Source organism: Bos indicus x Bos taurus, chromosome 1, assembly GCF_003369695.1.
Source record: "Bos indicus x Bos taurus breed Angus x Brahman F1 hybrid chromosome 1, Bos_hybrid_MaternalHap_v2.0, whole genome shotgun sequence".
Classification (NCBI taxonomy): domain Eukaryota; kingdom Metazoa; phylum Chordata; class Mammalia; order Artiodactyla; family Bovidae; genus Bos; species Bos indicus x Bos taurus.
In genome coordinates this window covers 145,276,271-145,300,124 of record NC_040076.1, presented here as the reverse complement: position 1 = coordinate 145,300,124, position 23,854 = coordinate 145,276,271, and the positions used below count along the sequence as shown (strand labels likewise).

The window sequence follows — 23,854 nt, the reverse complement described above, 5'->3', positions numbered from 1 at the left end:
GTCAAAAGGAAAAAAAAAAAAAAAAAAAAACACCTTAAGTTCTATATTCAAAGAAAATAGAAATGAAAGCAGAGTAGAACCTTGTCCTGATGAACCAGCGCTGAAGGAATTGTCCAGCAGCCTTGCCTTTGAGAAGCATTCAGTTGTTTGGTGCAGGAAAGAGAGGCTGGATGGAAACTGATCTCCAGAGAGTGAAAAGCACCAGGTGGTGTGTGCTAAGGATAGAAGACCTCCCTGCTTTGTCTAAAAGATTTTTTCTTTAAAATTAACTTTTAAAATAAAAAACAATAATGGTGTTTCTGACATAAGGAGAAGTAAAACACATGGCAACAATAACAGGATGTTAAAGGTGGAGGGAGGTTCTCATCTGTATATGAAGTGGTTTATTGCTTAAAGGTAGACCGATGAGCAAAAGAAACCTGCTGTCAACCCTATAATAAGCCACTAAAAAAGAAATGTACAGCTAGTCAACTAAGACAGTAGGTAAAACAGCTCAAAAGGGGATGAGAAGAAGAAAAATAACAGATGGGACAAATAGAAAACAAGATAATAGATTTAAACCCAGCTCTTACGCACTGAACTGTGGCCCTCTCTGTTCATATGATAGGCTTCTCAGGTAGCGCTAGTGGTAAAGAATCTGCCTCCCAACGCAGAAGATACAAGACTCCGGTTTGATTCCTGGGTCGGGAGCATCCCCTGGAGTAGAAAATGGTACACCCCTCCAGTATCCTTGCCTGTAAGATTCCATGGGCACAGGAGTCTTGTGGGTTGCAGTCCATGGGATTGCAGGAGTCGACACGACTAAGAGACTGGGCACAGTAGCATTCATATGATGCTGCACCCGGAGGTGGGGCCTTTAGGAAGATAAGGTTAAATATGGTTGTAAGGGTGAGTCCCTGATTCAGAAGGACTGGTATCCTTGAGAGAGAGACACCAAGAGCACACACTGAGGAAAGACCGCATGAGGACCCAGGTGGGTAGTTGTCTGCATGCAACTGCCGTAGGAGTGTCCAGCCCTGCTAATACCCTGTCTTGGACCTCTAGCTTCCAGAACCCTGATAAAATTAATTTCTGTTGTTTAAGTCACCCATACTGTGGTGTTTTGTTATGGCAGCCCCAAAACACTAGTAAGACATATACCACCAATTCAAATAATTGTACTAACCGTAAAGGGCTAAGCATTCTGGGTAAAAGGCAGAGATTGTCATGCTGGATGAAAAGCATGACACAGCTATGCTGTCCATTAGAAATTTCTATTTTATTTTATTTTTTTGTAAAATTTATGTATTTGGTTTCATCGGGTCTTAGTTGTGGCATGCGGGATCTTTGTTGCTGCTGGCAGGCTCAATAGTTGCAGCCGTGGGCTCTCCAGTTTGTAGTGTGTGGGCTTAGTTGCTCTGTGGCATGTGAGATCTAAGTTCCCTAACCGGGATTGACCCATGGCCACTGCATTGCAAGGTGGATTCTTAACCACTGAACCATCAGGGAAGTCTCCATAAGAGATTTTTAGTATAAAGATACAGGATAAAGGTGAAAGTTTAGAAAAAATGTGTAATGAAAATACAAATAAGAAAAAGTGCTATATTAGTATCAGTAGATTTCAGGAAAAGGATTAGTATCAGAAATAGAGACATTTACAAATGATAAAAATGTCAATTCAACAAGAAGGCTTAGCAATCTTACAGGCACCTAATAATAGAGCTTCAAAGTATATGAATGGAGAAGGCAATGGCACCCCACTCCAGTACTCTTGCCTGGAAAATCCCATGGGTGGAGGAGCCTGGTAGGCTACAGTCCATGGGGTCGCTAAGAGTCGGACACGACTGAGCGACTTCACTTTCACTTTTCACTTTCATGCATTGGAGAAGGAAATGGCAATCCACTCCAGTGTTCTTGCCTGGAGAATCCCAGGGATGGGGGAGCCTGCTGGGCTGCCGTCTATGGGGTCGCACAGAGTCGGACACAACTGAAGCGACTTAGCAGCAAAGTACATGAAGCAAAAGCCGGTGAGACAATAGAGACAATTAGACAAATACACGATAAAAGTGGGAGATTGCAGTACTTGTCTCAGCAACTGTAGACGAAACCTCCAACCAGCTTGAGTAACTGCATTTGTATAACATAGCATTCTTTCCGATGCTTATTCACTAAGGTAGGCCATGTGCTGGGTCAGGAGATAAGTGTCAAGAAATTCAAAAGGATTGAAACTGCACAGAGTGTACTGTGACTGCTGTGGAGTTAAGTTAGAAATCAGTAATAAAAAGTCTTAGAAAATCCCAAATATATGGAAATGAAACAATATACTTCTAAATCATCTATAGTCAGGCTTTCCTAGTGGTTCAGTGGTTAAGAATCCACCTTGCAATGCAGGGGACATGGGTTCGATCCCTGGTCTGGGAAGATCCCACATGCCACTGGGCAACTAAGCTTGAGTGCCACAGCTTCTGAAGCCTGTGCGCCTAGAGCTGGTGCTCCACATCAAGAGAAGCCACCTCAGTGAGAAGCCCACACACTGCAATGAACAGAGTAGCCCCCAACTAGAGAGCTCTTGTGTAGCATCAAAGACCCAGCACAGCCAAAAATAAAGACATAAAAAAAAATCATCTATAATTAAAAGCCTTTGACTGTGTGGATCACAATAAACTGTGGAAAATTCTGAAAGAGATGGGAATACCAGACCACCTGATCTGCCTCTTGAGAAATTTGTATGCAGGTCAGGAAGCAGCAGTTAGAACTGGACATGGAACAACAGACTGATTCCAAATAGGAAAAGGAGTACGTCAAGGCTGTGTATCGTCACCCTGCTTATTTAACTTATATGCAGAGTACATCATGAGAAACGCTGAGCTGGAAGAAGCACAAGCTGGAATCAAGATTGCCGGGAGAAATATCAATAACCTCAGATATGCAGATGACACCACCCTTATGGCAGAAAGTGAGGAGGAACTAAAAAGCCTCTTGATGAAAGTGGAGAGTGAAAAAGTTGGCTTAAAGCTCAACATTCAGAAAACAAAGATCATGGCATCCGGTCCCACCACTTCATGGGACATAGATGGGGAAACAGTGGAAACAGTGTCAGACTTTATTTTTTTGGGCTCCAAAATCACTGCAGATGGTGACTGTAGCCATGAAATTAAAAGACGCTTACTCCTTGGAAGGAAAGTTATGACCAACCTAGATAGCATATTCAAAAGCAGAGACATTACTTTGCCAACAAAGGTCCGTCTAGTCAAGGCTATGGTTTTTCCAGTGGTCACGTATGGATGTGAGAGTTGGACTGTGAAGAAGGCTGAGCGCCAAAGAATTGATGCTTTTGAACTGTGGTGTTGGAGAAGACTCTTGAGAGTCCCTTGGACTGCAAGGAGATCCAACCAGTCCATTCTGAAGGAGATCAGCCCTGGGATTTCTTTGGAAGAAATGATGCTAAAGCTGAAACTCCAGTACTTTGGCCACCTCATGCGAAGAGTTGACTCATTGGAAAAGACTCTGATGCTGGGAGGGATTGGGGGCAGGAGGAGAAGGGGACGACGGAGGATGAGATGGTTGGATGGCATCACTGACTCGATGGACATGAGTCTGAGTGAACTCCAGAAGTTGGTGATGGACAGGGAGGCCTGGCATGCTGCGATTCATGGGGTCGCAAAGAGTCGGACACGACTGAGCAACTGAACTGAACTGAACTGATAATTAAAAGCACAAGGGGAATTAGAAAATATTTCAAACCAAACAAAAATAAAAACATAACATCAAAATTAGTGGGTTTTCACTAATGCAGTGTTTAGAGAAATATTTACAGGCTTACATGTTTAGTGCTGAAAATTAGGTTTCCATCTTGCAGCTGCTGCTGCTGCTAAGTCGCTTCAGTTGTGTCCGACTCTGTGCGACCCCATAGACGGCAGCCCAGCAGGCTCCCCCATCCCTGGGATTCTCCAGGCAAGAACACTGGAGTGGGTTGCCATTTCCTTCTCCAGTGCATGAAAGTGAAAAGTGAAAGTGAAGTCGCTCAGTCGTGTCCGACTCTTAGCGACCCCATGGACTGCAGCCTACCAGGCTCCTCCACCCATGGGATTTTCCAGGCAAGAGTACTGGAGTGGGGTGCCATTGCCTTCTCCAAGGTTTCCATCTTAAGAATCTTAAAACTAAAGTAAGTAGAAGGAAGGGAATACTGGACAGAAGAGTAGATGTCAGATGCTGCAGAAAACATACAAGAAGATCAATGAAACCAAAAGGTGATGCTTTGAGAAAAGTTAATGGGCCTCTAGCCTGACCAAGTTAAGAACTTGTATTGAGACTGCAAATGGTACATCAGTACAGATCCTGCGGAAGTAAGCCTGCACCCTTCTCCCTGGCTCACGTCGGTCCCACACTCTGCTTCCTGTACATGCTCCTGCAAAACCCACGGGCACTGTTGCTGCACTTTTACATTTGGCTTTTCTGCTTTGGCTGTACCTATTTGTGCTCAGAGATGTGAGGCTTCAGAGAGGGTAGCAAGGAAATATGAACTGTGTGATGCCTGTATTCCACAGTGTAGATGCTGTGGACAAATTCCTCAGAAGCCACAACTGTTGTCTAGATGGGAATGAGAAGAAGTGGAAACGTTAAGTGACTTTATTGATACTTAAAAAATTACATCAGAAACTTTCCCGGAAGAAAACTCTAGGCTCTCATGGCCTTGCTGGTGAATTTATCAAACATTTAAGAGAGAAATAGCAATCTAACACAGCACACAGAAAAGAGAGGAGGGAACCCTTTGCAACTCATTGTATAAGATCAATATGACCTTGATAGTAAACAGGACATTACAAAAAAAGGAGATACAGATCAATTTCCCTCATGAAATATAGAAAATACTTAAAATATTAGCAAGCTGAATGTGATGTGTTAGAAGGGAATTGCATCATGACCAGGAAACTGGCAGGATGTCCCCAGGTCCATGGCTGAGAGGGTTTTCTTGGGGTGGGAAAGAAAATGGCATTTTAAATGTGAGGGGAGGGGCCAGCAGAGGGGAGCTACTCATTCCCCCCTGCCTGATTCTCGAATCTGGTAGGGCACTGCCTCCAGCCTTCCTTAATGGGCGCCGTCCGTGTTTCCACTGTCCCATCTGCTCTGTCTCAGGATAAGAGGGACGGTTGGGATTTAGTCTCATTAGGCTCTGTCTTCCTGCGGTAACTTTGTACTAAGTTACTAGTCTGGGGGGAGTCGAAGCTGTGTTCTGCTGGGGGCTCCTCCCACCCCACCCCAGCCCTTGCTGCCAGGGGGAGCCCTAGACGACAGCAGGAGGGGAGAGAGGACTCGATGTTCCTGTTGGGGCTCATGTCCTCAGGAGGAGCAGACCTCTCTGCTGCCCGTGGGGCCAGGAAACTGCTGACTTGGTGTGCCTCCCAGGTAGATAGTTGGGGGGCGGGGCTCACGGAGGTCACACTGCTTGAGGACTGGAACCTGGGCAGGACTCTGCGTGGGGTTGTCCAGACGGCCCTGTGCCCTGGCTGGGGGTCCTCAGGTCCGATAGTCAGTGTCCCAGATGCTCAGTGCTGGCATTTAGTGTGGGGATGCGGACGTGCTGCCAGGACCCTGAGCACCAGCAGAGTGCAGTCAGCAGGTGGCCTCCAACTGCCAGCCCCTGAGAGCCCACCAGAGTTCCATGGGCTGTGGGGGCCGTTGAGGGGCACTCCCCAGCCTGTCTCCCTTGTGCCCACGGCCTGCTCTTCCTCAGGCATGCATCCTGGGGGTATGTCATCCACGTCTGCAGGTCAGACAGCCCCAGCTCCGGGCCGGCCTGCATGCCTCCAGGACCCTGCAGGTGGCCTGCAGTTGAGGGTGGGTGGCAGCGGAGGGGGTCCTTGAGTCACTCAATGAAGGCAGAGCTCCCCTCCCCCAGGCCTGTGGATACTCCTGCGGGCCAGATTTCTGGCTGTTCCTGGAACATTCCGGCCTCGGCCTGTGCTGTTCCCTTGCTGGGGACCCCACCCCTGAGGTGCCCCATCCCCACCTCCTGTCCCCGCCCCTCTGCTTACCGTGGCTGAGGTGCTGCCGCTTTAAGGGCGACATCACAAGGCTGTGGAAGGCCGGTGGAACTCAGGGCTCTTGGCGTTTCTGGAGCACCTGTGGGCTCTGATTTTCCATCTCCATGGGGCCGCGGGCCCACACGTGACAGAGAACTGGCCATGGCTGAGGGCAGCGAGCTGATGAACAGGCTCATGAGCGAGAACGCCGACCTCAAGAAGCAGGTGCGTCTCATGAAGGAGAACCAGATGCTGAAGCGGCTGCTGAGCGAGAGCTGCCAGGAGAGCTGTGGGCGCGGGGGCCGTGACTTCCTCTTCCCCAAGGCACCCGCCTACCCCGAGGCCTGCTCCCCGGGGAGCACAGGTGAGCCGGCTCTGGGAGGTGGGTGGGCAGGCGGGTGACCCGCTTGGGCTAGTGGGGCTCCGTCCATGGTGGCCACCGAGGTGCTGCCACAGAGGCTTAAAGCAGGTCCACTGAGGCCAGCCCAGGGGACGGCGGGGCCAGGCTGTGTGTGACCCTGCTCTGCTGGGGGCTGGCCAGCTGGGCATACTCAGCCCTTGGCCAGGGCAGCTGTGCCCATCGTACTGCCTGACAGCTGCACCCAGAGAGGCAAGGACCCTGCCTAGGAGAGAGACCTGTGGGTCACAGACAGGAAGCAAGCACGGCATGGTCATCCAGCTCACCCCGTGGGAGCCCCTTCAGAGGCTGACACACTTTCTATGAAGGTAGCTGGCTCTGCTTGAAAGTTTTTGTATGTGGGAAGTGCGACTTAGGGTGTGGTTGGCACCGTGACCTTGGTCTGAGTGGCTGGGATGTGGATCATGGGTCCTGTGACCAGGTGAGCTCCGTGTTCCCGGAGGTGATGATCACTCACTGCCCAGCAGAGCAGGTGGAGTTCATACCCCAGCCCTTGCCCTGGCAATGGCCATGCCTACCCTGGCAATGGCCATTCCCACCCTGGCAATGCCCACCCCCGCAGACCAGCTGTCTTCTCAGGATAAGTTGTTCGCCTGGAGTGAGTTGTTTTCCTCTGTTGAAGCTTATTTCAGAGCTGCTGCTGGTTCCCAGGGGGATGCTCGGCTGCTCTGGGACCCGCTCTAGATGTGGTCACCTCCTGCGCTGAGCAAGCAGACCCTGTGAGCGAGCATGTCCTGGGGTGCGAGGGTCCCTCATGGCATCTCCACACCTTCAGCCTTGGGGTGGGCCTTGAGGAGGGAGCTCAGACAAGCAGGGTCCTTATGTGGGGGGATGGCAGGTAGAGGGGGGAGCAGCTAGAGGAGCCTGGGGCCCTGTCCTCAGCTCTGCCTGTGACCAAGACACACAATGTCCCCAGGTGACCAGGGATAGAGGGGGGCCTGTCTCTTGGTGCTGTGTCCCTGACATGACAGCTTGCAGAGGGTCCATGCCACCTCCTCAGCCTTCGAGGAATGCCTGCCTGGCAGTGGCTGCCTGAGGCACTTGTCCCCAAGGCCTTGTCTGCGCTGTGACCATTGCCAACAATCACGTGCCTCGGCCTGCTCTGTGGTCCTTTGTCCTAAGAATTGAGCTTTGCTGAAGCACAAGCTGGAATCAAGATTTCTGAGAGAAATATCAATAACCTCAGATTTGCAGATGACACCACCCTTATGGCAGAAAGTGAAGAAGAACTAAAGAGCCTCTTGATGAAAGTGAAAATGGAGAGTGAAAAAGTTGGCTTAAAGCTCAACATTCAGAAAACTAAGATCATGGCATCCGGTCCCATCACTTCATGGCAAATAGATGGGGAAACAGTGGAGACAATGACAGACTTTATTTTGGGGGGCTCCAAAATCACTGCAGATGGTGACTGTAGCCACGAAATTAAAAGATGCTTGCTCCTTGGAAGGAAAGTTATGACCAACCTAGACAGCATATTCAAAAGCAGAGACATTACTTTGCCAACAAAGGTCCATCTAGTCAAAAAAAACATCTAGTCAAAGTTTTTCCAGTGGTCATGTATGGATGTGAGAGTTGGACTATAAAAAAAGCTGAGACCCAAAGAATTGATGCTTTTGAACTGTGGTGTTGGAGAAGACTCTTGAGAGTCCCTTGGACTGCAAGGAGATCCAACCAGTCCCTCCTAAAGGAAATCAGCCTTGGGTGTTCATTGAAAAGACTGATGTTGAAGCTGAAACTCTGATATTTGTCCACATGATGCGAAGAGCTGACTCATTTGAAAAGACCCTGATGCTGGGAAAGATTGAGGGCAGGAGGAGAAGGGGACAACAGAGGATAAGATGGTTGGATGGCATCACTGACTTGATGGACATGAGGTTGAGTAAACTCTGGGAGTTGGTGAAGGACAGGGAGGCCTGCCATGCTGCAGTCCATGGGGTCACAAGGAATTGGACACGACTGAGCAACTGAACTAAACCTTCATCCGTCTGTGTGATCGGTGGACTGGCCAGGCTGGAAGGAGGGCATTGGGTGAGGTGCAGGCCCTTGCTCAGGCTGCACTGTTCCCCGTCAGGGTACAAGTCAGGCCGTCTCTGGGGCATGGCCAGCATCCCACCCATGGGCAAGTCCAGATTCTCCTGGATGCGAGTCTTAGGAGGAGCCCCAGCTCCTGGCCCGCCCGAGGCCTCGAGCCTCCAAAGAAAGGCCTTGGAGCCCCTGTTGCAGGTTGTGGGCTGATGGGCCCCCATTATCTTCACAGCCACCTCCGTCCCCAGAGTGCAACCGTGGCCTCGGGGCTGGACTTGGAGAACTGGCAGGAGTTCTCCAGCGGAGCTCAAGGTTTCAGACGGACGGGAATTGCACACAGCAATGGCTCAGTGTTTGCTTTAGAAACTGGATGTGGTTTATCTGTTTATTAATTTTGGCTGCAGGCCTCTCACTGCAGTGGCTTCTGTTGTTGTGGGCACAGGCTCTAGGTGCACGGGCTCAGTGCCTCTTGGGCTCTGGAGCACAGGCGTCAGTAGTTGCAGTGCACGGGCTTAGTTGCTCCGCGGCATGGGATCCCTCTGGACCAGGGATGGAACTCGTGTCCCTGCATCAGCACTCAGATTCTTTACCACCAAGCCACCAGGGAAGTTGCACAGGATGTGCTTTAAAAATCTGTCGTTCTCACTAAGCAAGATCACTTAGGGTGAGCGTGACTACTGCAGGCTCCTGGCCTCACTCCCAGCGGCAGCCGCCGTCCACATCGACTCTGGCTTCTCTCTGAAGTTTTGGTGGCTGTTTGCATGTGTATCCCAGGATCCTCAGTTTATGTGGACAGGGTAGAGCCATTCTACACTGACTCCCCAGCCATCCATCTTCTGTCCTTGACCATTGGCCATCTCCTGGAGGGCTCGCTCACTGTTCCTTGTGGGTTCACCACCAGCCCTTAAGTCTGGTCCCCATGACAGGAGTGCTCCTCCATCTCCCAGCAGCCACGGGGCTTCACAGGTACCCCTGTGGCCTGCTGACAGGGGGCTGTCCAGGAATCCTTGGGTCAAAGGCCACATGCAGCTCAAGTGTTGACATGGACACTGGGACCCTCTCCAAAGGCCTGAGGCCTCTCCACCTGCACCTTTCCCACAGCTGGTGCCACCTTCTGGGGCCACTTTGCACATGGTGCACATGTTCTGAGGGACAGGGTGGGGTGGGGGCCTTGGCCATCCCGGGCCCTCCCCTCCCAGGCCAGTTTCCTCCAGATCACCCTGGTGCCTGAGCCCCTGGCATCTCAGAGCCTCCACGGTTGCCTGGACTCCTTGTCCTGCGTGGAGTGTCCAGTGATTTTAAGTAGTTTCTGAGTGTTCTCTCTGCCTCTTCCCTTTACCATCACAAGACAGCTGCTTCTGTATTGTCATAAATACATTCTAAATAGCTATGTCATATTCCAGAATCAGATGAACCAGAATTTAATGAACTCTCCTTATGTTTGAAATGACAGTTCTTTTCTCTTACCCTGAAGTAAGTGTTAGTTGCTCAGTCGCGTCTGACTCTTGTGATCCCATGGACCATAACCCGTAAGGCTCCTCTGTCCATGGAATTCTCCAGGCAAGAATACTGGAGTGGGTTGTCATTTCCTTCTCCAACCCTGAAGTAAATACCACAGGAAAAGCATTTTCTATTCAGAGTTATTTCCTTAGGGTATGTTTCCCTACAGGTAGAATCACTGGCTTGGAAGGCAGGGTAATTACTTTCTCCTTTTCTTACATTTGCCCAGAGGGTGAGATCGTCCCCTGCAGCTCTATTAAGCTGCTCTGACTCTGTTTCTTCAAGTCTCTTTAGCCATTTCTCACATAAATCTTTCACATTAATGGTTTATTCCTGGGGCACTTTATGTTACTTATTGCAGTCATGGATGAGATTTCTTTTTCCACTGTGTTTTCAGTTATCCCTGTTGCTGTGTTTTGGAAATCTGTTGATTTGTAAATATTTAGCCTATATCCAGGCCCCTTATGATATTTTGCTTACTTTATATTTTTATTTTTACTTTTGGCCACCAGGCATGCTGGTTCTTAGTTCCCCGATCAGGGGTTAAACCCAGGCCCTGGGCCTTGAGAGCGTGGAGCCCTAACCACTAGACCACCAGAGAATTCACTATCCAGTCCCCTCCCTGAGCTGTTTTGTTCTGCTAAGTTTTCCAGTTCTTTCTCCCATGTTTTCTGAGTTCTATAGCTGCTGTTACAGACTTTTAAATGGGGTTGGCAGCTCAGATGGGCTTCCCTGGTGGCTCAGTGGTAAAGAATCCACCTGCCAAGCAGGAGACAAGGGCTCAAGCCCTGGTTCAGGAAGATCCCCTGGAAAAAGAATGGCAACCCACTCCAATATTCTTGCCTGGAGAATTCCCACGGACAGAGGAGCCTGGCGGGCTACAGGCAATGGGGTCGCAAAGAGTTGGACACGTCTTAGCAACTGAACAACAATGGCAGCTCATACGCTCGTTTCTGTCTTTCTTCCTCACGAATCCCAGGACTTTGGCCTCGACAGGCTCCGCCCTCATCCTCTGGCGGTTGGTCGGCAGTGGACAGCTCTGTCTGTCCAGGTACTGGGGGTTGGGGGGTGTAGGCTGGCTGCTGGGGAAAAGCCTTCTAGTCCTTATTTTTAAAGAACAACAACAACAAAATTGAAGAAAGGCTCATTTTGTTAAGATTTTATGACCTCACTTCTGTACTGGCCAAAGTGCCCTCGGCTGCGCCCCCACTGGCCTGTGGGGTCTTGTTCCGCTGTGTCGTTGAGAGACTCCCGGTTCTGGGCCTGAGCTGTTTGCTGCGGCATCTGTTTGGCTGGGGCTTTGCTCAGGATCTCTGGACTCTGTTTTCTCTGATTCCTATGTGAATCTGGGCTGCGGTTTTCTTTCTGTGGGTTGTCTTTTCAGGGATTTGATATCAGACTTGTAACAATTTATAAGCTTGATAATCAAGCATCATTTAATTTTTTCAGTGTTCCAGCCTCATTCATATAATGCAGGGGTTGTGAATTGTTTGGGGACTTGAAAGAACTCATCCACCAACCACTCAGGCCTTCAGCCCTTTGCTCATAATTCTATAACTTAAAGGTTTTTCTTTTTTGCTTATTAATCTGTGCAGGTTTTCTACTTCTTATTGAGTCATTGAAAATAACTTCCCAAGTGATAGCTCCTTTATTAAAGTTTTCAAGTAATATTCAGTTGGATATAATCTTTTATAATTTAAACATTGTCTTCCTGGTCATTCTTATCTGGCTTTTCTAATTTTCAATTTTATTCTTTTGTTTTCTGTTTCTCTAAAGTAGCTTTCCACAGTTTCACTATCTTATTGGACTTTTCGTAGAACTATTTCAAGTTTATTTCTGCTGCTATTTTTATTATTCTCTAACTTTTGCTTTCTTCAAGAGTTCATTCCTATATGAATGTGTAATTTTTTGATGATGTTTTAGAAGTCATTAAAGAATTTAAGTTGCTAATTTCACTTTGCTGCTGCTGCTAAGTTGCTTCAGTCGTGTCCGACTCTGTGCGACCCCATAGACGGCAGCCCACCACGCTCCCCCGTCCCTGGGATTCTCTAGGGAAGAACACTGGAGTGGGTTGCCCTTTCCTTCTCCAACGCAGGAAAGTGAAAAGTAAAAAGTGAAAGTGAAGTCCCTCAGTCGTGTCCGACTCTTAGCGACCCCATGGATGGCAGCCCACCAGGCTCCTCCGTCCATGGGATTTTCCAGGCAAGAGTACTGGAGTGGGGTGCCATTGCCTTCTCCAATTTCACTTTAGATACAGTTTTAAATGTATTGATGTCAATATACCTAGTGTTCTGATTTTCATTATTTCTCAATAATCATTTTTCTTATTTTTATTTTCTCTTTGATCATTACTAAAGATAATTTTTTTTTTCTAATATGTATATATTTTTTGGTCTTAGCTGTGGTACTTGGGCTTTCTAGTTGTGGAGTGGACTGAGTTGTTCTGCAGTATGTGGGATCTTAGTTCACTGACTAGGGATTGAACCCACAGCCCTTGCATTGCAAGGTGAGTTCTTAACCACTGGACCACTGGGGAAGTCCTGAGAATTCTTTTAATTTTGAGGAGATGGGGTTTTCTATTGACTCTGACTCATTTATAGTTTTATTATAATGTGGCTTGAAAGTTTTGACTGAGGATTAAAAAAATTGTTTTATGTTTAACAGAACTTTATTAAGGCTGGGGAATAACAGGAGGGAATTTCAATTCACTAAATAGAAACTAAAAGTGAAGTGCAAACACACCTGACCACACAACAATCCCTTTAAAATTAGGTCACAGATACAGCTCTTCCCCAAGCCCATGAGTAGAGTTTTCCCGGCCCCTGCCCATGGCTGGGATGGCCTACCTCCCCTGGGAATATGTGAGCCCTGAGCAAAGGGGACCAGGCTCCTGGGACTCAGCCAGAGGAAGCACCGGGGGCCCTTGCTGCCTCACTGCTGTGACTTCCTGACAGTTCCTGGACCATGTGTCTGGCAGGGGACACACATGAGGGACACCGATCACCGCTCTGCTTTACAAGGAATCCTGTAAACAGTCCCATGTGCAGCAGTGGGGATGGATGAAAAAATCCACGTGTGTCTGTGCGTGTATGTGCAGATGTGTGCCCATGTATGCATGTGTGCCAGGAAATGGTTAAGTGAACCACAGAGCTACCCAATGACACACTCATCATGGATAACTCTCAAAAAAAGAAGTTTCATAATAAAAGGTGCTGGATGATACCACACATATAGAATTTAAGATGCACATATAAGTCACTGTCACAGTGTGTGGACACACAGTGGGAGTGCTGGAGGCCACACGTGTGCTGCGCCTCCGGACCCGGGGCTGCTGGTGTCCTGGGATCCATTGCCTCCTCCAGAGGGGAAGTGGGGGCAGGTGTCAGAGCTGGGGGCAGGGTCTCTGCAAGACGTGGGTGCTCCGGGAGCCTCGCCTCACAGCTTGTTCCTCCCTCCCTGCCCCAGTCCCAGACTTCGGAAGGTTCACCAGCGGCCCTGATGCACCCTCCCAGCTGCAGGGGTCCTCCCTGGAAGACCTGCTGTGCTCACACGCCCCCCTCTCCAGCGAGGACGACGCCTCCCCGGGCTGTGTGACGTCCTCCCAGGTGCCCTTCAAGGCTTTCCTCAGCTCCCCAGAACTGCGTATCCCCCGAGGCTCCGATCGAAAGCTGTCCCCACTCCTGAGCCCCTTGCAGGACCCGCTGGTGGAGAAGACCCTGCTGGAGACCCGGGACGTGGGCCGGCCCAAAAAGGTGTGCTTCTCAGAGAGCAGCCTGCCCTCTGGGGACCGAACCAGGAGGAGCTACTACCTGAACGGTGAGGAGGGTGAGGAGCAGGCGGGAGTTGGGGGTTGGCTGCTGGGGAGGGTGGTCAGGGCCCAGCTTCTGCATCTAGCCAGCAGCTGGAAGAGGAGAGTGTGCCCATGCTCCTCGGGTCTGGGGCCCTGTCTGTACACATCTTTTGACTGTTTAAATAAGTGAGTAGCTTATGTTCTTATGATTGAGTTGTGTATTCTGGATACCAGACTTTTTTGGTACATGTTTTGCAGATACGATCCATGAAGGGGGAGGGGGTGTCCTTCCCTCCTCTAGTGGACTACATTCTGTCAGAACTTTTCACTATGACCCACCCATCTTGGGTGGCCCTGCAAGGCACAGCTCATAGCTTCATTGAGTTATGCAGGCCTCTTTGCCATGACAAGGCTGTGATTCTGCTTCATTGACTACACTAAAGCCTTTGACTATGTGGATCACAATAAACTGTGGAAAATTCTGGAAAGTAAACTGTGGAGATGGGAATACCAGACCACCTTACCTGTCTCCTGAGAAACCTGAATGCAGGACAAGAAGCAACAGTAAGAGGTGGACGTGGAACAACTGACTGGTTCAAAATTGGGAAAGGATTATGTTCAGGCTGTATATTGTCACCCTGCTAATTTAACTTATATGCAGACTTCGGTTCAGTTCAGCTCAGTTGCTCAGTCATGTCCGACTCTTTGGGACCCCATGGACTGCAGCACGCCAGGCTTCCCTGTCCATTACCAACTCCTGGAGCTTGCTCAAACTCATGTCAATTGAGTCAGTGATGCCATCCAACCATCTCATCCTCTGTTGTCCCCTTCTCCTCCTGCCTTCAATCTTTCCCAGCATCAGGGTCTTTTCCAACCAGTCAGTTCTTCTCGTCAAGTGGCCGAGTTCTTTCTCATCAAGTGAAGCTTCAGCACCACTCCTTCCAATGAATATTCAGGACTGATTTCCTTTAGGATTGAATGGTTTGATCTCTTTGCAGTCCAAGGGGCACTCAAGAATCTTCTCCAATACCACAGTTCAAAAGCATTAATTTTTCAATGCTCAGTTTTCTTTATGGTCCAGCCCTCACATCTATACATGACTACTGGAAAAATCATAGGTTTGACTAGACAGATCTTTGTCAGCAAAGTAATGTCTCTGCTTTTTAATATGCTGTCTAGGTTGGTCATAGCTTTTCTTCCAAAGAGTGAGCGTCTTTTAATTCGATGGCCGTAGTCACCATCTACAGTGATTTTGGACCCAAGAAAATAAAGTCTGACATGTTTCCACTGTTTCCCCATCTATTTGCCATGAAGTGATGGGACCAGATGCCATGATCTTAGTTTTCTGAATGTTGAGCTTTAAGCTAACTTTTTCACTCTCCTCTTTCATTTTCATCAAGAGGCTTTTTAGTTTCTCTTCACTTTCTGCCATAAGGGTGGTGTCATCTGCATATCTGAGGTTACTGATATTTCTCCCGGCAATCTTGATTTCAGCTTGTGCTTCTTCCAGCCCAACATTTCTCATGATGTACTCTGCATATAAGTTAAATAAGCAGGGTGACAATATACAGCCTTGACGTACTCCTTTTCCTATTTGGAACCAATCTGTTGTTCCAAGTCCAGTTCTAACTGTTGCTTCCTGACCTGCATACAGATTTCTCAAGAGGCAGGTCAGGTGGTCTGGTATTCCCATCTCTTTCAGAATTTTCCACAGTTTATTGTGATCCACACAGTCAAAGGCTTTGGCATAGTCAATAAGTCATAGCATAAATCTAAAAGAATTATGCTACATCTACTTTGCGTGTGCTCTGTAAATGGACAACAAAGCCTGGATGACAGGCTTTGCAAAATGGATATCTATTTGCAAAATGGTTCACTGAATATTTTAAGCCAACTATTGAGACGTACTGCTCAGGAAAAAGATACCTTTCAAAATATTCCTGCTCATAGATGACGCACCTAGTCACCCAAGGTCTCTGATGCAGACGGACTAGGAAATTAAAGTTGTTTACATGCTGCTAAGGCACATCCATTCTGCCCATGTATCAAGGAGTAAATTTGACTTTCAAGTCTTATTACTGAAGAAATATACTTCATAGGGGCTTCCCTGGTGGCTCAAACGGTAAAGAATCTGCCCGCAATATGGGATACCTGGCTTCAATCCCTGGATTGGGAAGATGCCCTGGAAGGGGGCATGGCAACCCACTCCAGTATTCTTGCCTGGAGAATTCCATGGACAGAGGAGCCTGGCAGGCAACAGTCCACGGGGTCACAAAGAGTTGGACACGACTGAGCCACTGACCACAGCACAGCACATACTTCATAAGGCCATAGCTGCCATAGATAGCGGTCCCACTGAGGGCTCTGAAACTTTCTGGAAAGGATTCACCATTCTAGACTCCACTAAGAACATTCATGATTCACAGGAAGAGGTCAGAATATGGACATTAACAGGAGTCTGGAAGAAGTTGATTCCAGCCCTCATGGATGACTTGGAGGGATTCAAGACTGCACTGCAGGGTGTGGCTGCAGATGTGGTGGGAACAGCAAGAGAACTGTAATTAGAAGAGGAGCCTGAGGTGTGACTGCGCTGCTGCAGTTGCAGATAAAGCCTTCACACAGGAGGAGTTGCTTCCTATGGGTGAGCTAAGAAAGTGGTTTCTTGAGGTGGAATCTACTCCTGGTGAAGATGCTGAAACGACAACAAAGATTTAGAACAGTATGCAAACTTAGTTGAGAAAACAGTGGCAGGGTTTGAGAGGGGTTAACTTTAATTTTGAAAGAAGTTCTATTGTGGGTAAAATGCTCTGAAATAGCATTTCGTGCTACAGAGAAATTATTCCTGAAAGGAAGAGTCAATCAATATGGCAAACATCATTGTTACCTTTTTAAAGAAATTGCCGCACCAACCCCAACTTTCAGTAACCACTGCCTGATCTGTCAGAATCTGTCTATACTGAGGCAGGACCCTCCACCAGCAAAAAGGTTATATCTCACTGAAGGCTTAGAGGATGGTTAACATTTTTTAACAATGAAGTATTTAAAAATTAAGGTATGTACATTTTTTGGACATAATGCTTTGCACATTATAGAGTACGCTGCAGTGTAAACCTAACTTTCATGTGCACTGAGAAACTGAACAATTCACATGACTTGCTGTTTGTTTTTTTCGTTGTTGTTGTTGTTATCCTTTTTTTTTTTATTACTCGACTTGCTTTCATGTGGTATTTGCTTTATTGTGGTGGTCTGGAACTGAAACCAGCAATATGTCCAAGGTATGCCTGTATATCTCTCCGTCTTTTTAGTTCTTTAAAAATACATTTCAGTAATATTTTATAGCTTCTATGTGCAGATCTTGCACATTTTTGTTGAATTTACCCTTTAGTATTTCATGTTTTTGATGCTATAATGAATAGTACTTTTTATCAATATGAATTTCTGATTATTTGTTTCTAATATATAGTAACACAATTGATTTTGTATATTTATCCCATGATGGTCAACTTGACTGGGCCATTAGGTGCCCAGATATTTGGTCAAACATTATTCAGGGTATGTCTATGAGAATGTTTTTAGATGAGTTTAATATTTAAGTCAATAGACTGAATAAAGCAGACTGGCCTCCTGAATGTGGGTAGGCCTCATACAATCAGTTGCAGGTCTGAGTGGGATAAAAAGGCTGACTCTCTCCCAAGTAAGAGAAAATTCCTCCTGCCTGACTGCCATTGGATTACAACTGGAATCTCAGCTCTTCTTGGGTCTCAAGCCTCCAGTCCTTTAAACTGGAGCCACACCATGGGTTCCCTTATTTCTCAGACCTTGCACGCAGACCGGGACTACATCATCAGCTCTTCTGAGCCTCCAGCTTACTGACTCACCATCGCAGATCTTGGGAAGTGTCAATTTTCATAACTGCGTGAGCCAATTCCTTTTAATAAACACAGAGAGACACACACAGACACAGACACACACACATAGGTTCTACTTCTATCTGTAAAATCTATGGTGATACCAACTCTCGTTTCTGATAGTGGTAATTTTTATCTTCCTCTTTTTCTGTAATTAATCTGGCTAGGGGTTTATCAATCTTACTGACTTTTTTCTTTGAGGAATAGCTTTTTGGTCAGATCTTGAAGGGCCCAGGTTGGACTAGAAATGCTCTCTAGATCCTTTCAGATCTAGAGGTTGCTCGTTCCTTCCACCTAATTTATACTTTAGAGGAGGGGAGGCAGGGAGAGGGGCCAACTCCTGATGAGATAACTGTATTAATACAGAAGGGGGAGACTGTTTTCTGCTTCTCCATGGGCCCTATTTTCCCCAACATGCTTCTCTGTGGTGTATCTGGTCATCAGTTAGAATTCCTGGGTCGCTTCTGCAGTGTTGCCAAGTGATTTTGGCAGGAGTGCACTGAACACTAGGGCTTCCCAGGTGGTTTGGTGGTAAAGAACCCATCTGCCAGTGTAAAAGACAGGGTTTGATCCCTGGGTCGGGAAGACCCCCTGGAGAAGGAAATGGCAACTGACTCTAGTATCCTCGCCTGGAAAGTCCCATGGACAGAGGAGCCTGGCGGGCTATGGTCTATGGAGTCACAAAGAACTGCGACTAAACAACAACAACACTGAAAACTACAAAACACTGAAAGAAATGAAAGAGACCTAAATAAATGTAAAAAGTCTTCTGGTCATGGCTTGAAAGACCTAATATTATCAAGATGGCAAACCTCCCCAAATCAATCTACAAATTTCAATGCAAGCCCTATCAAAGTCCTACCTGACTTCTTGGCAGAAGTTGACATACTGATCCTCACATTTGTATGGAGATGCATGGGACTCAGAATAAGCAAAACAGTCTTGAAAAAGGAGAATAAAATTGGAGGACTCACACTTCCCAATTTCAAAATTTAAAGGTACAGTAATCAGCAGCATGGTACTGGTGTAAGGACAGGCATACAAGTCCATGGAATAGAATCAAGAGTCAGAGATAAACCCATGCATTTACAAGTCTGATGTCTGGCAAGGGTCTCAAGACAATTTAATGGAGAGAGAAGAGTCTTTTCAACAAATGGTGCCAGGAAAGTGGATCTCCACATGCAAACAGCTGAAGCTGGACTTCATATCACATATGAAAATTAACTCAAAATGCATCAGAGATTTTTAAAAGACCTAAAAGAGCTAAAACCATAAAACTATTAGAAGAAAACACAGACATAAACCTTATGACCTTGGATTTGGCCACAGAGTCTCAGCTGTGACAGACCTGGACTGTGCTAAGTTCAACCTCATATTCCCTGCTCAGCACGTGCATTGGCGCGGCCGAGGGAGCAGGAGGACATGTGCCCCCTCGCCTATCCCAGTGCCCACAGAGGAGGAGGAGCCACCCATGCCTGGCCTTGATAAGCATGTGTTGACTGCCATCCTGTTCCTGCCCAGAGTGGCTAGCCAGGGTTCTGGGATGGGTGGCTATGTGGGCAGTCCCAGCTTGGGGCTGAGGGAGGGAGAGCAGATGCCCAAGGTCACAGGCAGGGTTGGTCCTGCAGTCCAGTGCGCACAGCTGCATAGAAGCCCTTGCGGAGGTCTCGGAGCAGCCCAGTGACTCCCAGGGCCACTGAGCCCTCCAGCAGGGTGGGGAGTCAGACCAACCTCTGTATGCGGTGGGGGTCCTGAGCCCTTGGTAGGCACAGCTGTCTGTGGGTAACAGGACCTGGGGCCAGCTCTCCATGGCAGAGCACCCAGCCCGTCTGTGCACTACCTGCCTGCTGGATGGACCCTGCGGGGCTTCACCATCCAACACTCTTGGGAGGGGTTTGGATCACTGTTGGGTTAGAAAGTTGCAGAGCTTTAGAAAAAGCTTTAGAAATGGGCCTGTTATGAAGTGTCTCCTGTAGGGAGGAGCAGAGTTCGGGATGCGTGGAGGCCTGTGCAAGTGCCTGCTCTCCCCGCAGAGTGCATCCTGGTCAGTGGGGGCATGCCAGGTGCCGTGAGACGGGCCCTTCCTCACACCATGCTCCCTCAAAGTCTGGTGCACCTGGTGGTAACAGCCGTCAGCGTGATCTTCAGAGAGCACAGTAGTTTTGAAGGGCAGTGGTGGGATCATGGCTGTCGGGTGGAAGACGTGCTGACATCAGAGGCTGCCGTGGGGAGGGGCAATTTGGAAGCGATTTTGGAGGGGAGGGTGGTTGATGTGCTGGGGTGATATTGGGGAAATAATTAGAATCTCCCGCGAACCCAGCAACCCTCAAGTCTTATTATGAAATAAGTATTAGACCAGCCTGCAATACACACAGGCTGCTGAGACAGAGCATCTCACTGTTTCATGTAGCTATGCAGGCTGGACCCACACGGGCTACATATGTTTTCTTGAGTTAACCAGGACCCTACCCTCAGGTGGGGACATGCCTAGCCCATTCCGAGTTCACCTGGTCATGGGGCTGAGAGCTCCGAGGGGCGTCACCCCAGACCAGGTGCTGAGCTGGTGCTGGTGACAAGGGGACCAGAAGCCAACCCTGGGCTGTGAAGCGTCCACCTCAGGGAACTGGGGCAGGGCCTGGGATCGGGCTGCCAGGGAGCGGCGGAGAACAGGGAGAAGGGTGCCCCCTCTGGTCACCACTGGCCCCTGCAGGAAGGCCTTGCTGGGGTCCCCAGGCTTTACCTCAGATCCACAGTGGCAACATCTGGGTCAGCCCTCTCCCTGAAATGGACCCTGGAGCACAGGCAGGAGGAATGTGGGCAGCCCTGGACCCTCTGAACCCCTTGACCCTCCTACCCTCCCAGATACTGGCTGCCTGTCTCACCAGCCCCGCCCAACCCTGCCCCTCAGAGATCCAGAGCTTCACTGGCACGGAGAAGGATGGTCGCATTGTTGGGGAGATTGCCTTCCAATTGGACCGGCGCATCCTGGCCTATGTCTTCCCAGGGGTGACCCGGCTCTACGGCTTCACTGTGTCCAACATCCCTGAGAAGATCAAACAGGTATGCCTCCCTGGCTGGGGGCCTTCCCCTGGCTGGGTCCCTGACCTGCCCTAGGACCCCCCCAGCCCAGGGTCCCATCCTTGCCCCACGCCCGCTGTTGCCCAGCTCCCTGCCCCCTGCTCCCCCAAGGTCCCCTGGCTGCCAGTCCGCTGTAGTGCCCACACAGCTGTAGGCCTGGGCAAGGCTGAGTGGTGTCTGAGTGGGGAATCAATGAGCTGCCCCACAAGTCCCTTTGCTCTGTCCTGTCTTTCGTAGTCTGGGACAGCCTCAAGAGTGGCTTCGGGCAGGGAGCACTGTGACGCTCCACCCGGCTGGCAAGGCACCTTTTCCTGGCACCGGGGGTGGAGCTCCCTTCTTTCCTGTCGGTCCCTGCGTGGGAGGGAAACTGGGAGCCAGCCCCTGGTGGGGGCCTGCCTCTGGGCCTCAGTGTCCCCACCGACACAGCTGTGCTGGGAGGGCGCCAGGATCTCGCCTCGGGCCTGCGCCTGGCCTCCCGTCCTCGCCTCCCTGTCCCCGCGGGTCCCTGGCCCCGCCGCCCACTCGCGCCTGTGCCCGCAGACGTCCATCAAGTCCCTGGACGGCTCGGTGGACGAGAAGAAGCTGCGGGAGCTAACGCACCGCTACCTGACGCTGACGGCGCGCCTGGAGAGGCTGGGCTACAACCGCGACGTGCACCCTGTGTTCAGCGAGTTCCTCATCAACACCTACGGCATTCTGAAGCAGCGGCCGGACCTGCGTGCCAACCCGCTGCACAGCAGCCCGGCCGCCCTGCGGAAGCTGGTCATCGACGTCGTGCCCCCCAAGTTTCTGGGCGACTCGCTGCTGCTGCTCAACTGCTTGTGCGAGCTCTCCAAGGAGGACAGCCGCCCGCTCTTCGCCTGGTGAACCCACGCCCCGCGCCTCCCTGCAATAAAAGCGTGTTGCAACTTCGGGCGCCACGCTCCTCCTCGTCCGCTCCCCGGAGGGCGCGCCGAGGGCGCCAGGGCCGGGTGGGCCGCTGCCCGCGCTGTCCCGGCCCCCGGCCGGCGCGCACCCTGGCGCACGCCCCGCCGCCCACACTTGCGCGGTGAGCCCCAGTCTATTAAAGTCGTCTGTTTGCTGTTCCTCCTTTACCGCTGCTCTTTGAGGGCCTGCGGCGGGTCCCCGTGGGGGTCTCCCTGGAGGGCAGGGCCTGGGGCCAGGGTTCAGCCGCGGACAGGACAGCTGCAGAGTCCGCGGCAACGTGAAGACACAGCCCCTTGTTCAAAGCCAGGGACAGCAAGACAGCAGCAGAGCTTTAAAGCAGGTGCCCGTGTGCAGCCGTGTGGGCGTCCCTGTTGGGAGTTTACCTGCGAGAGGATTCCCGGCAGCCGGAGCCCCTGGACGGAAGCCGGTGTGGGCTGGGCTCTTCCTGCCGGGTTCTGGCCTCCGAGCCCTGGTCTGTTTGGCTGTGGGGTGGTCACAGAAACCAGCATCGGGGCACTGACTGATGAGATCGCTTTCCCTGTAAATAGTGGAGCTTTCCAGGGTCCCCTCCTCAGGAGATATTTTTAGCACCTGCCAGCACTTTTAATGTCTCAAAACTGCCCCCCAGAACTGGTCTTGGCATCACATTGGGTCCCCTCTGTGCATCTTGCATTCCCAGCTGTGCCCAAGCCCTGGGCCAGACCCATCTCCATAGGACACACAGCCCTCTGCCCCCCAACTTCCACACCACCCCCCATCTCTCCTGAGGCCTAGAGAGGGCAGGTGGCCCTCTGAAGCCCTGCGACCGGCCCCTCCCTGGCTCCTCCTCTGCCATAGGTAGGAGGATGAAGGTGCCAGAATGCCTGTCCCTTGTTCCCACAGCCTGGCGTGTCCCAGATGCCCCAGCTCCTCAGACCCCTGCCTCAGACAGCTTGGGTGCTGTAACAAACACCACCGATGGGGCGGCTTGAACAGTAGACATTTATCATCTCACAATTCTGGAGGCTGAAGCCTGAGATGGGGGTGCCACAGAGCTGGTTCCTCCGTGGCCTGCCTCCTTGGCCTGCAGACAGCTGTCTCTGCCTGGTGTCCTCACATGTCATCCTCCCTGTGCTTCTCTGGTCTCATCTTCTCATAAGGACGGCAGTCCTACAGGATTAGGACCAGCCTTAGTGACCACATTTTAACCTCATCACCTCTGTAAAGACCCTGGCTCTAGGCCGTGCTGGGGTGAGGGCCAGGTGGTGCTGGGGCTTGCATTGGGACCATGTGCGACGGCTGGTCACCCACACTCACCCACAGTCACCCGGGAGCTGTAGCTGCACAGGACGGGCCTGCCCCCAGCCTGCAGGGTCTCTGGGCTCCCCAGCCCCTTCTCCCTCTTCCAGTTCCCGTGAGCAGTGGCTAGAGGGGTGGGCTTCCAACTGCCCAGACAGCTGGGGGCCTGAAAGACCTGGGTATCTCCTCTCCTGGCCCCGTGGTGACTGTGAGAGGGGTGAAGTGGCCTTGGACCTGATCACCCCAAAGGCCATGTGGGGTACCCAATGCCAGGAGAAACACAGATGGTGTGGGCTGCTCTTGGGAGGGGCCTGCGGGGGTCCATGTGCTGCCAGGGTGACCATGTGATGGGTGGGCCTTTGCAGAAGGGAAACAGCACCACCCCCAGTTCAAAAATCATGAAGGACTTCAAGATGGCATTGACCTGAGGTGGCCCTCTCGGCTCAGGGCCCTGTGCTGCTGACCTGGGGGTACGTGGCCCCTTGTGGGGATCCTCTGGCCTCAGTGGGATAGGGAGCTGGGCCTCACCTGCCTGCCCCTCCCCAGTGCCATGGGCCTGCACTCCCCGCCCCTCCCTGCCAATACCTGCCCTCCTGCCAGCCAGCTGTGCTGACCTCTGCTGAGAGCCAGGCCCAGGGCCTCACACACAGTCCCTCTTTTCCCTCTGTGGCCCTGAGGCTCAGTTGTTCATGAAGAAATAGCTGCCAGGAGGGTCATCCAGAGGGTCACCAGGGGGCCCTGGGCCCAACTGGGCCTGGAGCCTGGGGTGACCTGAGGCTGTAACCTGCTGAGGACTTTCCCCCAGGAGTCCAGTACTTCTTTCAGGGGAGCCCACACTCACCTGGGCAGAGGTCTCGGTCCTCCCCTCCACCCTCTCCTTTACTGGCCGCCACAGGGTCCTGGCTCTGCCCCTCCCCCGTCTGCCCAG

General features: G+C 50.5%; 1 protein-coding gene and 1 long non-coding RNA gene across 2 annotated transcripts; one reads left to right on the top strand and one right to left on the bottom strand.

Moving 5' to 3' along the window:
- Positions 1–4,125: 4,125 nt before the first annotated feature.
- Positions 4,126–21,807, top strand: SPATC1L (spermatogenesis and centriole associated 1 like). Its single transcript, XM_027548220.1, has 4 exons — positions 4,126–6,366; positions 13,411–13,761; positions 20,552–20,703; positions 21,262–21,807. Exons 1-4 carry the CDS (start codon positions 6,165–6,167, stop codon positions 21,586–21,588), a joined length of 1,032 nt encoding a protein of 343 aa, XP_027404021.1. The 5' UTR covers positions 4,126–6,164; the 3' UTR covers positions 21,589–21,807.
- An 808-nt stretch (positions 21,808–22,615) lies between these two features.
- LOC113896125 lies at positions 22,616–23,842 on the bottom strand. The gene is made up of 2 exons (XR_003511999.1): positions 23,768–23,842; positions 22,616–22,797 (listed from the first exon to the last, which is right to left on the bottom strand). It is a non-coding gene; the product is annotated as an uncharacterized LOC113896125 (long non-coding RNA).
- Between the last annotated feature and the right edge of the window lie 12 nt (positions 23,843–23,854).